A 19,459-nucleotide genomic window follows, 5' to 3' on the forward strand; every position below is an offset into this window, starting at 1 on the left:
AGCATGATGTTAATTTAACTCAGCCCCAATTCAAGCCTGAGCCAAAACAGCATATACTTTTTACTTAATGACAATTTTGGTATTCTAATATACCTTGCTCACTAAAAGGTGATAATTTGTTAAACATATCTAAGCTCTTATTGTTTTACAAACTCTGTGCATTTAAACATCTAGATTTTCTCTATAGCAATGAATGACCAACATTTCCTTCACATGGGTAACTAAGAATAATTTTTACCATTTGCTTTATACAAAATTCTTATAAATGTATTTATAGCATCCCACAAATATGTTTCTCTTTTTGTGACTAGCAATACATATTACCATACAGAATACCTTCCTTGATATAAAAACTGCATCAAATAGCAAGCAAGAATGGATAATTTTGTACCCCCCATTCAGGTTCAGATTGGGCATTGCTGACAGGGAATCCAATGGTTATGGGAGATAGTAGTGGCTATACAGCCTTTCTTAAAACAGAGACCGTTTTCCTACTTACAATAATGTATCTCTGTCAATAATTGACAATAATTGTCTTTGTCAATGAATCAATGAAATCCAGAAGTTTGCATAAGCTGATTCCTCTTCTCCATCCAAGACACAATGCAAAGATGATGTGTTTAGGAGGAAATGTGGATCTGGACACTTTCCAATGTGTGATCCATCTCCTTCACAATTCTAAGCCTCTTACATTACTAATAACTCAACAGTATAACACACACCTCCTATAGATACATATAAAATGGATTAAAAATGAAACTTTGAAAATAGATTATATAAACACAAAAATAACTTGTATTCCTGTGCCTCCCTGAGTATACAAAGAAGTAGACGTATTTCAGAGCAGTGAGGGAAAAAAATAGAATGCTCAGGAAAATGTAGCACCTGATGATATTAACTGTACAAGCCAAAATATACACAGCAATATAATCCCACTGCCGCACTCATTAATGTGGAAATCGCTCTGCACCAGATTCTGTAAAACTCTTGAAAAGCTTCTAACAAAGCTGACTTGTTTTGAGAAATAGATCTGAAGGAAAAAAATCTTGGGACTTTAGCAATAAAATGTGCAAGTAACTGATGAGTTGTGCATATAAATTAAATGAGCCCAAAGTGGGATCTATTCGAAGAGCAAACAAGAATGAATGATGATACATTTCTTATATCTCTTCTAGTATGTTACTTTAAAAGATAACAAATAACTTGGCTAATTATTTTATGTACTATAATGTGGAAATATACAATCTTGTCTGACAAAAAATATTTTATCAGTTTTATTGAAAAAAAAACCACTTTTCAGGTATAAACCCAGCATGAATATGCAGGGTAAGTATAAAACTGTTCATACTAAAGCACAACTGACACCCTGGAACACTGTGAGATTGCTGCTGTTTTCAGTAATATAATCTGAAAGTTACAAGTCAGAGGAATTGTGATGAGAACTGGACCCCCAGAGAGAGGAACTGGGCTGCACGGAAGGGAATAGGCCCTTTACGTTTCCACTTCAGTGACCTTTTATCTTGCTCTCTATTTTTTTTTTAACCCTCCTCTACTCGCAGCCTCTGATGTGCACATGTAACAAGTTAAAATAGTCTATTTGTACAGTGTCAGCATGCAAGAAACTGAGTTGACACCTAGTGATGGATAGTGTTCAACTGTGTTTTGTTCCAGGCATTCTGGGAACAAATACAGATTTATTCTGGGAACTCGAAGAATAAAGAGAAGTGTTGATACGTACCTCAGCCTTAGAACTGTCCTGTTAGCCAGAACCATACTCTAGAAGTTTACTCTGGCTCGAGGGAGTGGTGTCTTGTCAACTGAGAATTCATTAAGATCAACACTAAGCCTAGACAAAGACCAACTATTCTCAAACTCCTGTTCAGGAACAGGGATTTTTTTTTCCTTTTATCTCTAAAACATTCTTAGTATGTTAACATGAGTTCTATCTCATGTTAACAGAGAGAAGAGATTCATTGCATTGGTAAAACACATACCCTTCTCTTTCCACAAGTGGTACTATTGGAGGAACCCCCTTCAGATGTATGTTAATTAGTGCTTGCTGTCTCTTCTCCACCTGTGCCTTGCCTAGAGCCTAATCTATTTGGCCAATAAAAGGCCATCACACCTGGGCAGGACAAATGGGATAGGTGTGCCTAAGGTTCCCAGCTTGGAGAGACAGCGAGAATCTTGGGAGGAGAGACTGGAGGAGAGGCGAGAGAAGAAGGTTGCGTGATCATGAGTGAGGTGGATAAGAAGCACACGGCCAGAGTGGATGGAGATTTGGCCCAGATATTGATAATTAGCGAGTATTTGGGGTTATGGATGGGGGGTAGCTTGATAGAAGTTATTAGAAGCAGATAGCGTGGGATTGGTATTCCATACCTGCCCCACTATGGGAAGTAGTTTAGGGGATTAATATCTGCCCGGCCCCAAGTTAACAAAGGCTATTTTAAAATATAGCAGGTGTCTATATCTTGATTAATTGCTAGCAGGTTAGAAACTACTGCCATAATATTAATTATAGTCTTAATAATAAACATTATTAGGCCATATTGGTAATTTAGCAGCAACATCTAGCCCTGGTGAAATAGTATCCTATTTAGTATTTAGGAAGGAGCCATCTCCTATTATAGTCCTATACATGTGCTATAATTAATTTTTAGTTTCTTTAAATTTGAAATTATGTGTATATACATGTATCTTTCTGTAGTATATGCACATAAGTTGCCAAGGGAGACCACAAATGAAAAGGCCCTGAAGTGGGAGCTTCATAGGGGTTTTAGCTGCTTAATACAAGTGCTGGGACCCCAGCTCAAGTCTTCTCTAAAATCAGAACGCATTATTAGCTGCCGTGGCATCTCTTAAACCTCTATTATTATTTCAATTAACTTAAAAAGTACACTTCACATATGTAGGTGTTTCCAGACAGAATTCTTCTGATATAAGATGTAACTCCAGTGACGGGCACTCAAAACAAAAATAGTTATATCGACACTGAAGTACATGAGCAGACCTTAATCACAGTAATTCAACACTCGTAGAATGTTTATTCTGTGATGCCTAGCGTTCTGAATTCTTTATGTAAATAATTCAACACATTTGACATATCAGTAGATATTTCTTTCAGCCTCATTCTGAAGATATAATGGAAAAGTTAAAGAATGTAAAGTTGAGATAGGGTGGAGGGGAGATCCACGAAGGGCTATTATAGTGGGGGGCCACAGCACCACGGATATAGTCTAAGTACATTGTATTCACACACGAGATTACTAACAACATATTTTAAACATTGAAAATTAACGAATGTGCCTAAATGGACCTCTTGCTAATGGCTATCAGCTGTGACTACAGACAGCTTGTGTTTTAGAGAATGGGTGCTACAGCAAAGGAGCAGCAGCAGCAGCTTGTCAGCAAGTGGAGGCACTAGCTAGGGAAGCTGCTGTGTAGAGAGTGTAAGAGGGAGAATGCATAATCTGAGCAATTGCACACAAACAGAATATAGCTTGGAGGCCCCGGTTCCCAAACTCATGGACAGACGGACTCTCTTTCTGTCTCGTGCTTCCAAGTCTGCACAGTAAATAATCCCATACAACTGCAAAGGTTTTGTGAATTACAGTTAAATCTACCATGTTTGCCTCCTGTTTCCTGAATCTCTGGGAAAGATGGGATCCTGTCTATCTCTATATTTTCTATCCCAATTTCTAGAACACTGTGTACAAAGCCAACACTTTACTTTATGTCTTCCCACATTTTAATTATTATATTTTATATTATACTTCCTTGCCCACTTTTATTTATTAAGTATTTGAATAAAATTGATGAACAGAAACCCATGTCTCCTTTTTTCAAATACTTCTGAATGTCTTCAGTCAAATGGGATATATCTTCGTATTTGAAATAATGTGGAATTTATGCTTCCCAAGTTTTAGAATCCAGTTTGATATGTCCACACTTTGAGCACGCTCCCTTACATTTTAAAGCCTCAAAATATTAGGGCTATATCTTGCCAAATTTAATATTCTATTCAAAGTTCAATGTTATCTTCACAAGGAAAGTAGTTTTATGTTTTCCCCTCACCTTTTCCAAACACTCTTGACACATTATCATTTCATGTTCGCTGTGTCAGAGAACAAGGCCATGTATGGCCCATGTGCTTCTGTCTTCCATGGTGAGGTAAGAAGCAGGATAAGTAACACACAACTTTGAGTTCCACAGTTTGACATCACCTTAATTGTACAAAAAAAAAATTTACACTGAAAAGACCAAATGAGAAAATTTATTTGAAGAAATATTATTGGGCTTCTATGACATTCCCTCACATCTGTTTGCCCTAAGAGAATGAGTGAAATTTTCCCTATGGCCTGGAAGGTATAAAAGGCTTGTAGTTAACATATGCATCCTCAAGTTCAACTAGTACCAGAGAATTCAGGCTAGACTCCCACCCAAACCAGATTGGTGAGGAAAGGGGCCCTTAGATTCCATGGAAGACCGTGTAGGAGAAACACAAGTTATCCAAGCAGAAAGAGTCGGAAACACACCCTGGAATAGATAAAGGAAGTGGAGACCTCAGCTTGAGCACTACTCTAATGTTCCCCAGCTGCAGCTTTTCATTCCTGCCAGCCAGGAGCCAACAAGTAAAATCATCACAAATCTACCAGTCATGGAAGGAATTTTTCTTACTCTTTTCTCTCCTTTTTAACTTCACAACCTTTCCACACTAAAATCTCCCAGCCCAAAATGTGTGAGCCCCTAGAAGTCAGAAGCATTTATTGAAGAACTAGTATAATTTAGGGTTGACGCACAGTCCAGAAATTGATCATGCCGACTGCATCTCACCTAGATTCAACCAGAACTTATTGGGCAAGAGGATGAACAAATACACTGAATCAATTTCAGATTCTCAAAGTAAGTAGGGCTGAATGCTTCCATTGCAGGATTTACACTGTTTATACGACCGATTCATAACCATGTCCTTCAGGCACCAACAGTAATATAGAAGATCCTAAGACTGGTCATTATTTTATTCCAGTGGTAAGATGAGAATAGCACTCTAGTTAATTTAGTGCTATAGATTGTATTTTAACCTGGCAAAGTTCAGATGAGAATAATGATGTGTCCTTAACTAGAGACAACTGATTATCAAGTTCCCAAACCCCCAATATCTCCTTAGTGTTTGCTATGAACTCAAGCAATGGAACGGTCACCCCAGAGATTACTGTTTAAGGAAAAATAAAATCCTGGCCAGAAGGAATTCAAGAATAAGACAGCTAGAGGCTGGATGACGTGCGAGAGATTCCACAGCTTAGAATATTGCCCTATTGGCTGTAAAATTCATATATCAGCTGCTCCTATACGTATCCAGTAGGACTCAGAATATAAACTCTGCATGCAATGAATATTCATACAGCATCTTTATAACCATACTCTTAATTTCCATTCTTCAAGGAGGGGGTGCCCAAATTTCCCCTGACAAAGCATTCTAAATTCAGACTTTGTCAAATTTTCAAAGATTTTAAAAAAATACTTTATTTATCACGGTGTTGGCTTTCATGTACATATCTCACCTCAGGTATATCTAGTATAGCTTAGAAGCCAGGAAAGGTTGTTCTATCCTCTACAGCTTGCATTACAGAGGGTTGTGAGGTACCGTATGGGTTCTGGGAACTGATCCTGAGTCCTCTAGAAGATCAGCAATTATGCTTTAACCACTGAGCTCTCTTTCCAACCTGTGAATTCAGACTTTTGCCATTGAACAAGATTTGCACTGCACCCTCATCAATTCATTAGGATAATTCTGCCTAATATGTTTTAACCCAACACATTTGAGGTTGTATAAGCATTCACTGGACTTTGAGTTCACAATTCAGTGAAGCACATCCCGTAAGACACATGACCCACTGTTAAGTCAAAGAAAAGCAAAAATAGCACCCAGAGCAGATGCAGGAAGGCAATTTCAAGATTCATCCCTCCTCTATACTGTCAGTTGTTCAACAGCCTCCATTGGGCTGCTTCCCGCACCTCAGGCCTTAGTGCTAAGTACCACTTATGGCAACAGTTTTCAGTCAACCTATGAGTAGCACTCACTTTGAGGGTCAAACCACTCTTTCACAAGGGATGCACAAGACTATCAGAAAAATGTAGATTTTACATACAATTCATAACAGTACCAAAGATACAGTTATGAAGGAGCAATGAAAATAACCTTGTGGTTGGGGCCAGCACAACATGAGGTACTGCATTAAAGGGTTGCAGCTTTAGGAAGGTTGAAAAGCACTGCCTTATGGATGTAACTTCCTCATAGTCCTGTTATCTTCAGAAAATCACTCATGTAAACTCAATAGTATTAATCATTGTCAACATCCCTCTTAATACAGAAGCTTTACTCTAAAAGAAATTAGAACAGAAGATGCAAAAGGCTTTATAAGTAGCAGAGTAAATTGGAGGTTTCAACACACAAATTAGGGAGGGCTTTCTATTAAAACATAAGAGGAAAGTAGGAATGTGGCTAAGCAGTGTGGATAGTTGCCTGCATAAAATAATTTAGTTGGAAATTACTCTTGTTAATAGTGAAGTTTTCACACTCTGGTAGATTTCTGAGATGAATAAGCCCACAAATCTCATTTTTGAACACAGTCTAGTTCTCAACCAATTATGTCGAGGCATTAGTATGAAAGAAATAATGATTTGGGAAAGGTTGGGGAGGGGGAAGGACTGAATGCAGGTAATGAACACAAGCTGTGAAAGGATCTGAGTTTTATTGTCTTTTTCTAGTTCTCACTGTCATAAACTTTTCATTTTTGGTGATTAATAAGTTAATAAAATATATTCCAAAGTGAAGCAGAAAATACAATAGAAACCTTCCCTGTATAAAGAGCTACTCTAACTCTAGACAAGTTCACTGAGTTGTATAGTTTTGGGTCTGGTTAATTTAAGTGTGTGAGGTTTTTGTTGTTGTTGTTAACTTTTTTGTTTAAAAAAAAAGAAAGTAAAATTATTTTTAAGGAAAAGAGGATTTTGGCAATATTAACAAGTCTAACTGGATATGTATCATAGACGATGAAGAGCAACTGAAACAGGCATTCAGGTTGCAAGATATATTACATTTTGCACAGTGACAGGAAAAGCAAGTGGTTATTGCATGAATACCTTCAGAGTAATGGAGACCTGATTGCCTTCAAATGAAGGTCCTAACATCAGAGCTAGACCACTTGTTTTTACAAAAGTGGGAGAAATATAATTAAACACTATAATGTCAGAAAGCATAAAAGAAGGGTTGAAAGGAAAATTGCTTTCCTGCTAGGTGATGGGAGAAAGTGAGGAAACAGTTAAAAATAATTACTGCTAAGAAAGAAGTGCTAGTTGGAATAAAAAGTGATAATAGTTCAGTACAATTTTAGGAGACTGCTAACATTGGTCTATTTTTATTTGATTTTAAAAACTCATTCATAAGCATTTAAGAAAATGGCCACCTTATCACAAGATTTAGGAAGAGAAAAAACTGGATTGTGCCAAAAGCACGAGGGAACATTAACCAAATCAAGATGAAGTAGAGATGATATGGCTTTTTAATTTTACTCGGGTAGTTAACAACTCCTGGCTGTTTGCAGGCCTAATGTGGAGATCAGGAATTCCTGTATGCAGAGGGAGAGTTACTAGGTTTTCTGCCTGCTAATAACAAGGGGCATGCAAGCCCTGCTAATTAAGGGACTGTCAATCTAAACTTCACTGCCCAGAGGGAAGTAGAGAAATTATTGAATTTACAGAGAACAGAGTAGAGACTAGCCTGCCTTCCAGAGAACAGGAGGGGAATAGGGTGAAAGCGGGAGGGAGGGAGGAATGGAAGGATGCAAGTGATGGGATAACAATTGAGTTGTAAAAAGACTGAAAAAAGATAATGTAAGAGTACAGAAGATAAGACAGACCTCCACGGAGGCAGATTGCGTAGACTGCAGCAACAGCAGCAGCAACAGCTAATATTCATCGAAAATCAGGAACTTGACTTACTGACCTCAGTGTCGTACTAAAGTGTATACACAAAGGCTTTCTTTAAAATCACTGGGATTAAAATAGACTTTGTTTGAGAGACAAAACTCTCCTTTTGCTACAGATATTTGAGACCCTTTCTCTTACACCCACAAGAAACCAGTTTCACAGACTCAATGATACAGAAGCAGCCTCTAGACCTACAAAGCCACACAGCTGTGCGCGTAAATAATCGTATCAGTCACCTCCTAACAAATGCCTGCAGGAGAAGGAACATCGCCAAAACAATCAGTCCAGTCATATAGTGAATGATAAAGTCAATCTTGGCAACAAATTTAGTGTTTGGCATAATGTCTCTAGGATGAATGCAATGGGTATTATAACCTAATAGTCTTTACCCCTAAATATGACACACATTCACTTGCTATCAATTTCCCCAAAACCAAACGGCATTGCTTGCTTTAATTAATGGTATGTCTCTAAAATAAGAGCTTAAAGGCTGCATATAGCTCTTCAGTGTGCATCTTCCTATACATCCTTTTTGGAAGAAAAGATTGTTTAAAAATTAATATCATAGCATATCTATAAAATACTGAGTCCAGATAACTGCTGTTAGGTCAATTCAGGAGTTCAATATTAAAACACACCTTTCAGTGCTTAGACAAAAATTTCACAAAACTGCTAAAACCTGAATTAGAAATTTAAAACTCTTAATAAATAGCATATCTTGTGAATCTAATTTTTACTTTTTGAAGAAAGGAATAAAAAAAACAGTTATTGTCTAAATAAAAAGCACATCAAATACAGCATAAGCAATCAACTAGATTGCATAGATATCTAGATTTTGAGCATTGAGTTTGCACTGACAAAATGATCTCATTCTAAATTGACTTCAATAACTGGTTGAGTCATAATCAAACATACAATATAAGTCAAGCATGTAAAGACATAAGGTACCCAGGATGGTTCTGTCAATGTTAATGAGACTAAACATGCAGGCTAACAGACTAACTTTGGGACACTGGAGTTACTTGAGAGCAGTAAATGACTCAATGCTTCAAGTTCTCTGCTCACGGCCTCAAAACACTCAGGACTGAGACATGTTCACTAACAAGGGAAACAGTGCGAAAATGTGACAATTCAACACCCAAGTGGTTACAGCAGTAGTCTCTGGAGCCGTGACGGGGGGAAACAAAATATCCGGAAGGAAGACTAAGGTGTCTACAGCGGCAGCGGAGTTCATAGGATGACTTCAGGAAGGGAAAGGCAGAGCAAGAGCTGTTCTCCAGAGCTGGAGTCTCCACACTTGGTCCTCGCCAGTAGAGAGTCCTCCTCAGCAGTGTGGAGAAAGGAAGGGATGACCATAAGGAAAGGAAGACCCAGAATTACTTTGCCCTAGAAATGTAGACACTTTTTATGGAGAACTCAACCTAAAGATGTGCCTTCTAAATTCAAATGCATGCGGTGCTAGCGGTTACGTTAAGTAAATAAATTATGTGAGGCGGAAGTATATTCCATACAAAAGCTTTTGTTAACTCATTGGCATCTATTACAAAAACCTCAAACAAGTGACAGTATTACACAACTTGAACAAAAACACATACAGACAAAGAGTTTGATAACACAGTATAACGTGTTTAATAAATTTGCATTACATGCTTTATCTTCCATTTTCTTTTCTCTTTTTCTTTTTTTTTTTCAAGATGGGGTTTCTCTGAATGGCTTTGGCTGTCCTGGACTGAATTTGTAGACCAGGTTGGCCTCTAACTCACAGAGATCTGCCTGTGTTTGCCTCTCTGAGTGCTGGGATTACAGCCATGCACCACCACACCCGGCTTCATCTTCCATTTACAACTATGGGATTTTCACTAATCTTTGTTAGAAATATTTTCACAGAAGAGTTTACTTCAATTTGAATAAAATGTGAAGAAAAAATATAATTCAAAGTAGAAAATAATTAGAACTTAGAAGGAAAAATACAGACATTTTACCCACTCAGTTGCATATTATGACTGTTCATAGTAAGTGTAAAATACACATTTAAAAACAGACCAATACTTAAAGAACATAATGAGGAATTATTTTTGTCAGATCAGCAAATATTTCATTTCAATTTATAGTTTTTATTTTGAAAATCACTCTCTAAGTGCTCATAATCTCTGAGAGGCCATTTATTAACTATAAGAATATAGCTTCTAAGTGTAATGAGTATGACCACTTATAATTTTAAAAATTATTATAGGCATCTATATTCAAAGTAAACTGTCATATGCACTTATCAGAGGAACAATTTGCTAGATGATATTTTAAGTGAACATGTCATTTTATTCTGGTGAAAACTAAGCTCTGAGATACCAAATGCAGTAGGTATGTAAAGGAGTAGACATACAATTTTTTTTATCAGAAAACTGAAAGTGAAGTGAATTTCCCCAGATTCAGGCATAAATCCTAAGCAGGGAGTATATAGATGGAAGTGTGTTTTGCTCTATGCTTTAGAAATACTCTTCCCTCCCTCCCTCCCTCCTCCCCTCCTCCCCCTCCATCTCTGTCTCTTTCCCCCTCCCATTTCCCCTCCCACCTGTAATCTTTTTTTAAAACAAAGGTTATTTACAATCTAATATTCATGAAGTTAAAAAATAAGACATGTGATAAATAAAACCAACTAGACAGAAATCAACTATTTTAAAGTTGGGGTTGTTGTGTAAGTTGGAGACAGATGGAGATTAAGAAAAAAAAAAACCTTTAAATTTAACACATGGTGTCCTCAGAGCTGAAATGAAAAAAGAATCAAATTAATCAAAGAAAATGAAAAAGAAGGGATTACCTCTTATCTGTGTTGTAAAGTAACAACAGGATGTATTCATTTTAAGTCTAGGAAAAGGTTGTAAGAAGAAAAGGGGATTTACGCAGAATTTACCTTTTTACTACCTCCTCCCCATTCCAGCAGGGCCTTCCTTCAGCAGCAGCCAATTCATTGATGCACAGCTGGTCAGCCAGGCCACCATAGAAGGACCTATGCAGTCTGAGGCTATTGATGAATTCTCTGAATGAAAAAAAAAAACAATAAAAATTTTATATCCATAGAGAAGATCCACATAAATATTACTATATACAGTATATAGAATTCTATAGTTAACTTACTTTCGTATTTTTAACATTTTTCTAACAACCAGTAAAAACATTATTTTATAAAAAAAATGCTATGCTAATAGTTAAATTTATTTCTGGAATAGGAAGTTTTCACTGGCAATAAGTCTTATTTTAAAGATAGAAGTTATTAATCCTACACACACACACACACACACACACACACACACACACACACACACTTCATTCAGTCTCCTTAAACCCCTCCCTAGCTATTGGCTTCTAAACACAGGAACACTTTATTTTCTATTGCACATGGAAAATGTCAGAGGCTTACAACACCCTAATGAATTGCCTACTGAATAAAGGTTTAGTCAACCTTTACATCACATTTCTGAGTCTTTGTTAACAAAGAATACAAAACAGGTTTTACTATACATGCTCCAAACCCTGGATGTGTGAAATATTTTAGAAGTACTAAAATAAAATTTAATAGAGTGATGAATGGTTAGTGTATCAACTAAGGGTGGTTTTTTTGTTGTTTTTGTTTTTGTTTTTTTGTCTTGTTTTGTTTTTCTTTACTCACATCCTATTGTCCTGTCCCCGAGGATGTGAAGGGAAATATTCAACAGTAAAGAAGGATTTTGCATTTTTCTTAGAATGCCAAGACTTTTAGAGCTTTCAAATCAGCACTTGGAAGCACAAATAATATTTGCTTTGCATACTCAAGGGTCAGTGAAATGGAAGTTTCTGGTTTCTTTGAAGACTCCATTGTATCACATGGTGTTTTGCGGGAAGATGTCCTGTGAGAGGGCATGTGTGAGAGAACATGTGTGAGAGGGCATATGTGGGACGGCATGTGTGAGAAGAGGGCATGTGTGAGGAGAGGGCATGCGTGAGGAGAGGGCATGCGTGAGGAGAGGGCATGCGTGAGGAGAGGGCATGCGTGAGGAGAGGGCATGCGTGAGGAGAGGGCATGCGTGAGGAGAGGGCATGCGTGAGGAGAGGGCATGCGTGAGGAGAGGGCATGCGTGAGGAGAGGGCATGCGTGAGGAGAGGGCATGCGTGAGGAGAGGGCATGCGTGAGGAGAGGGCATGTGTGAGGAGAGGGCATGTGTGAGGAGAGGGCATGTCATGCTTGGAGGGAGTACAAATAGAACCCCACCGATGGTAGAACAATGCTTTTGCCTTGCTCCACTGCTGGCCCTGCAGTGCTTCACTGGTCTTCGTGTCACAGAGAGAAACATTCCTTATAACTTCTACTGGTACTCCAGTTGATTGTGGATGCTTCTACTGACTCATGCCAAGTCAGCTGAGCCTTGCAGTTTCTGCTGGATTGTGCCTCGTCTATGAGTTCCTGTTGCTCTTTGGTATTTGCTATTGGACTGGACTACTGGTATCCTGAAACACAGAATGGAACTGGCCCAAGGAACAGCGTCAAAACAGGTCCACATTCCCTTTTTCCTATTAACATTCCTTCTTTCCTTCCTCTGGTCAGTGGGATAAAGTGAGGTTGAAGTGTTTAAGAATGCTAAATAAAGTAGGTTTTGAAATATCTTAGCCTACAGGTCAGTGATAAGCAAAACTTGTACCACCTAGGCAAGTGTGATGGTCACGTGTAATCTAAACACACAGGAAGCAGGGACAGGATACCTCTGAGGCAAGCTTCATAACTAGACTAGCCAGCATCAGGGAGCCCTGGCTTCAGCAAGAGACTCTGTCTCAACAGCTAAAAGGAAGAAGGACACGAACATCACTTTCAGACACATGTATGTGTACACATGTACAAATGTACCTGCACATAAATGTGTACCTACATACATGCAAACACATACTTGGTTAGATAATCTCTAACTAAGGCCCTTAGGATGACATCATTCGCTGATACATATAAGGAAGGAAGAAACAGAATTTCCTTGGTGCCCACCCCACATTGATGTCCTATTCAATATTTTCATCTTTCCTGACACACTCTCTAGCCTACTTTGTGTGTGTGTGTTCTGACTATATTTTGCAATTTTTTATCTTTCTCCCTGCTGTAGATAAAATATTAAAGTAGGCAGGGGTTCCTCTGTTTGCTTGTTGTTTCGTTGGATCAGGGGTAATGATGGTGACAGAGAGTAGATCTAACAAACAGTGAGCAGAGTAATAAGGAATTACTAAGTATTTGGGTTAATATTTTTTGAGAATGCCCATATAAAATATGAAGTTACATGCTACTGTTAAAACTTCATAAGTGTAAACAGCGTCTGAGAATCTTGTCAACACGCAGACGTTGATCTAATAGTTCCAGTGACCAGAAATCTGTATTTCACAAAGGCTAACAAATGCTGTTAATACCATTTGTTCTAGAGTCATGAGTGTAATGGCATTATGTTTTTAAATATGAGACATTGGGGGTCCATAGAATACCTGCTAACTAGACTAGACTCCTAGTAGAGGGAGGGGAACACCAACCCACCCACAAAAATGTTTGACCCAAAACTTCGCCTGTCTACAAGATGTGCAGGGATAAAGATAGAGCAGATAGAGCAGAGATTGAGGGAATGTCCAACCAACACCTGGCCCAACCCAAGATCCACCCAACAGAAGAGAGCCAACCCCTGACACTATTAACAATACTCTGCTATGCTTTCAGAAAGGAGCCTAGCAGAGTTGTCTTTTGATAGGCTCCACCCCGAAGTGCTTTGAAACAGATGCTGAGATTCATAGCCAAACATTGGGCAATGCTTAGGAGTCTTGTGGGAAAGTGAGGGTAAGGAGAAAAGGACCTGGAGGTGTCAGGAGCTCCACAAGACGATGAATAGAGACAACTAACCAGGGCCCAGAAGGGTTTGCGGAGACTGAAGCATCAACCAAGGTCCGTACATGGACTGGACCTAGGCCCCCTACACAGATGTAGCGGATGGGCAGCTCAGGATTCATGTGGGTTCTCTAGTGAGGGGAGTCGGGGCTGTCTCTGATATGAACTCTGTTGCCAGCTTTTTTCATCATTTCCTACTGTGGGGACTGCCTTGCCAGGCCACAGGGGAAGAGGAAACATTCAGTCCTAATGTGACTTAATGAGCTGGGATAGATGGGAAGGGAGGCTCCCCTTTGCTGAGGAGTGGAGCTGGTAAAACTAGGAGGAGAGGAGGGGTGACACTATGACCAGGATGTAAAAGTAAATAAAAGGAAAAAAAAAAAAAAAGAGAGAGAGATTGGACCTTGACAGACTGGGTACTCTGTGGGTCTTCAACCAGGAAAGTACTGAGCATAGACATGGATATTGATGGAATTTCACAGATGAGCGCTATGCATTGAGAAAAAAAACGTCAATGGTACTCAAAGGTAAATGATTTGGGGAAGAAGAAACAAACAAACAAACCAAAAAACCAAAGTCAAATAGACATGTAAACAAAAGAACGAGGGAAAATAAGGACACAACAATTATTCACAATATAAAATATTGTGTTGTTTAAATATGGTATTGAAATTCTGATGAAATAAAGCTTGCCCTATCCAAAAATAATAGATTGCTGTTGTTCTTGGTTGTCCACCACAGCTAGGTGTTAAGGCCATATTTTAGAAGATCATATGCTATGGCTTCAGAGCATGTAGAAACCAGCTAGAACGGAATCACACAGGAACTTCCTTCCTGTTTGGTTCCTTTCACAGGGGCTGAAAATAATATGCATGCCGCAGAGGAAGAAGTGTTGTCAATACACTTAGCCAGATATGGACCTTGCAAATTATAATACTAACCTCTCGGGTAAAATGTGCCAACTAGTATACTAACAACAACACAGTTATGGGTATGAGGGTAATAAACTGTTTGCTGATTGCATTTGATGTCTCTTCCACAGTGGGAAATTTTATCTGATTCTGCAAATGTAGTTGAAAAGAAATTCCCTACATATGTAGCAGGAACATGGGCCTTAGTTAGTAACCCACTATGGCTATTTTGTTTAATAGATATGGTGTTTAAACTGCCTTATAAATGTATATATATATATATATATATATATATATATATATATATATATATGTGTGTGTGTGTGTGTGTGTGTGTGTGTGTGTGTGTATAAATGTTTATATATATGTATGTATATAAATGTTTATATGTATATGATACATATAAAAGAATCTTCTCTAGCCAATCTTGAGAGTAGATTAGCACTGCTCTCATCATTGGCTAGAGAAGCTTCCTCTTGCAATGCTTAATAGTCAGTGCAGAGATGCTCAACCAATAAAACTGCTGACACCCTAAGTGGGATATTTGTGCCAATAGTGCAAAGCTTGGGGAACACTGCAGAAGAGGTGGAGAGGATGAGGAAAGTGGAGAAATGCTGTCATCTACATGACATTACTATTGCACTCATGAACTCACTGCTGCTAGCGTTATCTGGAAAAGACATACCCACGTAAGATCAAGACAATCAACATTCAAGCCTGGATGGCGGAGAGTCTTACAAGGCTCTGCTGGTAACTGGAGCACAGTAGGTGCTAGTGGCAACTGCTAGTCACTGCTGGAAGGCAAGTCACTTCATTGTAGACATGGCACATAACCTCTGGTAAACTCCCCATACCCCAGTGGATGGGTCCCACACTCATGGACACACAGACAGCACTAATTGGACTCAGTGGGTTACTTTTTTTTAAAAGGAAGAATAGCAAATAAGGTAGGGGACACTATTGGGAGATATTTGCAGGAAGGGGGCAGGAAATTTGTTTGTTTGTTTGTTCGTTTGTTTTTTCCTTACTGCTTAATTGTAGTGATAAGACACCAAGACCAAGAAAACCTACAAAAGAAAGTGTTTACAGACCTAGAAAAGTTAAGTAACAAAAAATGGCTCTAAAGGGGGAATGCATGGATCTCCCTGGAAAGGAGAAATATAGCTGGGGGCAGGTGGGGATGTGAGTAGGTGGATCAGGTCCTGGGTGAGACAACCGGAATTCGAAGGCATTTGGGACAGAGTGGGGAGGTGAAACCTTATCCAATAGATTTTTTTTCCTGAATTTTTGTGAGATGATAGTGAGGACTCCAAGTAATGGAGAGTTAAGAGCCTGAACCAGAAGCTGTTCTCCGTAACCACACAGGGATTCTAGAGGTGGAACTGGGACACCAACCCAGCCATAAAACTTTTGATCTATCATCTATCCTGCCTGCAATATGTACCAGAACAATGGAGGCACAGAACTTGGTCAGCCAACGACTAATGAGACGCTCATCACAGGAGGAAGCCTATCTGGTCCACTGCCTGAATGAGCAGGAACTGAGGGCTGGATAGCCCAGAGACCTATGACAGGGGAAAAAAATCAATAAAATGATTCCTAACTGTATTGTGACATCCTCATGAATTAGTGTCTAGCCGAGTCATCATCAAAAAGGCTGTGGTCAGCAGCTGACGGGAGCAGGCACAGAACCCACAGCCAAACATAGGGTAGAGCGAAAGCCCAAATTGCAGATTTCCATAAGGTTCCTCCTCTTGAAGCTAAGGGAACCCTATGGAAGATGGGGGGGGGGTGCGAGAAATGCAGGGGCCTTAGGTATCTAAGATAGAAGAATATAGGTAGCCCACAGATTTTACCTAAGCAGAGCTCCTAGAGGCTCACAGAGACTGAAGCAGCAATCAGGGAGCTTGTATGGTCCTCATGAACCATTTTCTCTGAATATATGCTATGGCTGTAAGCTTGGTATTTTTGTGGGACCCTCTGGAGGTGGAAAGCCATGAGACTAGGGGAGACAGTATGGAGCAACAGAGAAATTTCTATGTGTCCAAACCACAAAAATCTCATCCTCAGACTAGCAGGAGTAGGACTGCTTCCTCCCTGCTCTGGGTCTAAATGTCTAGGCACAGGCACACGTATCCTCCGCCCCCTAGAGGTAGACTACAGGTTAGGCTTCCTCTCTCTTTATAAAACCATCCAGCAAGCAATATCATTCTTCTTCATGCAAATGAAGTATTCTAAGCAGCCAATGACGTACATTCACCCTGAAAACACTACCCAATCTCTAAAGATGTAAATAACCTTTGTTCCCCCTAATAAAAAGAGTGTTGCCCTGAAATCTGTCTCTGGAGAGGGCCAGTTCTCCAGCACTTACACCCTGCTAAGCTTTACTCCCTGCAGTCTAGCCTGTTGTGCAATGTGCCTGAATCCCCAGAGGGAAAAAGTAGACCCCCCAGGGCAGGACGCCCTAACAGTGGAAGGCGGGTGCCTCTGCCTCTTTCATCTGCTCTTTAGGACACTTTTCCTCCTACTGTGTTGTCTCATCCAGCCTTGATATGGGGGTTTGTGCCTAGTCTTATAGTATCTTGTTAGAACTGGTTCAGTGGATGTTTCTGGGAGGCAAGCCCTTTTCTGAAAGGAAACAGAGGAGGAGTGAAGCTGGGGGGAGGGAATATTAGGAATGGAAGGAGGTGAAACTTCAGTCAGTATATATTGAAAACAAAAAAATAAAAAGAAATAAACTTTTAAGGGGATTCCAAGATGGAGTCGACCAGTAGGCACCATAGCTGATCTTCTCCGAGGAGACCAGGGACTTGAATGGAACCACAGACTGCTGGATTTTGAGAACTGTAGGTGAGTGGGGCCCCAAACTCCACAGACCACCAGGGGGTCTAACCCCGGGACAAGCAACAGCCCGGAGGGCTAAACGCATTCCCAAAACTCTGAAACAGAATCCACAATCAAGCTGTAGCCAGCACATAAAACCCAAATTTGCCATTTGGTGAGGAGATTTTTCCGGATCCCCAAGCCTGAGGAGTCTCAGCGAATAGGGTGAAACTACCATTGAACCTCTACATCCACACCACACCAAACTGCGGAGGGCACCTGCCTAACCCGGGTGGAAACACAGGTGGCAAGTCTCACCAAAAACAGCTAGAACTGGCGTATAGCTCACGGACCGCATCCGTGTCCTGCGCTCAAGCTGAAGCTAGACACAAAGGATTGACCCTGCAAACAGGGGCAGTTAGAAACCGGCGTGGTCTGCTCCCACAGCCCAGTGGGTCCGCCCACGTTATAGGGAGCCGTGGGTCACGCTTGCAGAGACTAACTACTGCCCTAAAGGGCACTGGCAGTATTCTGGCAGGAGATTCCCGCCAGCGGTCTGAACCGCCATTGGTGCCAGCTGCGGGGCCGGGCTGCTGGCACTTACCTGGCACTCCCCAAACAACTGAACTAGCAGGGGTCATTCTTGCATGCCCTCGTCAGGACCGCCCACGTTATCTGGAGCTGTGGGTCTTGCTGGCAGGGAATAACTGCTGCCTTAAAGTGTCTGGGAGCAGTCTGAGCAGCCTTTGTCGCCAGCTGAGGGGACGAGCTGCTGGCTCTGACTGGGCACTCCCCGAACAACAGAACCTAGCTGGGTCCCACGATATAGGGAGCTGTGGCTCATGTATGCAGGGGATAACTGCTAATCTATAGCAAGCTGGGAGTGTCCTGGCATACAGGGGCGTGGAAACTGCTACCTCCTCAGATACTGCCAGTGGCCTGAAACCATATGGTTTTAGGCCCACCAGGCACGGATCCTGTAATCTCCATCAGGCAGATCCTAGCTATTTCAGCTCCTGCAGACCCAGCAAGAACTCCCAAATTCATGGGAAAGGCTGGACACTCCTACAGAGTGTAGAGGCAGAGCTAAAAGACAGCTACAACCCAGAAGATCTGATCCACCTGGGGTCTTGGCTACAAAGCAACAGGAAAGACAGACAGCTGGGATCAACCTACACAACCAGAGAGCTTGTGTGCTGACCTTACTCTAGATCCCAATACTGCTGACTTGAGACACAGCAGTAAGGTGAAAAGGCCCAAACAGAAACCTACTTTGCATGACACAGCCTGGAGCCTAAGGTGTTGAGAAAAATCTCCAGGAGTAGAATCTGAATCAGTAGCCTGGTCCAGGGAAATACTCCCTGTTCCCCACAGGTAAGGGCACCCTACCTATAATCAGACATCAACTATCCACTCCCAAACAGGGAAGGTCACTACAAACCACCTCCCAACACTAGAGTCACCAAAATGACAAGGGGACAACGAAAGAATGCTAACAAAAACCAAAACAGGATGGCATCTCCAGATCCCAGCAATCCTAATGAAAACAACCTGGAGAACCCAACAACAATGGATATACATGAAAACCACCTCAAATCCTTAGTAAGTAAGATGATAATGGAAGAAACAAATAAAGTCTGTAAACAAATGCAGGAGGAAGCAAACAAGAGGGCCAATGACTTAAAAGAGTCATATAAAGAGGCATTTGAAGAATTTCAGAAAAACACAAATAACCAGATGAAGGAAATTATTAAAACAGTTCAAGACCTGAAGATAAAAATGGAAGTTATCATAAAAGAACACACGGAAGAAAAATGTGATCGAGAAGCATCAGAAAAGAAAGCAAACATCT

The 19,459-nt window shown here is 40.3% G+C and overlaps 1 protein-coding gene across 5 annotated transcripts in view; it reads right to left on the bottom strand.

Annotated features, from left to right (window-relative positions):
• Window positions 1-19,459, bottom strand: part of GPC5 (glypican 5) — a 1,329,555-nt gene that overhangs the window by 993,918 nt on the left and 316,178 nt on the right. For all 5 annotated transcript variants that reach the window (XM_084767670.1, XM_084767674.1, XM_084767672.1 and 2 more), the window contains exon 5: window positions 10,901-11,026. In XM_084767670.1, coding sequence (XP_084623796.1) covers window positions 10,901-11,026 — 126 coding nt within the window. The remainder of the gene's footprint in view (window positions 1-10,900; window positions 11,027-19,459) is intronic.

This window comes from Acomys minous, assembly GCF_964271855.1.
Source record: "Acomys minous genome assembly, chromosome: 18".
Lineage (NCBI taxonomy): Eukaryota > Metazoa > Chordata > Mammalia > Rodentia > Muridae > Acomys > Acomys minous.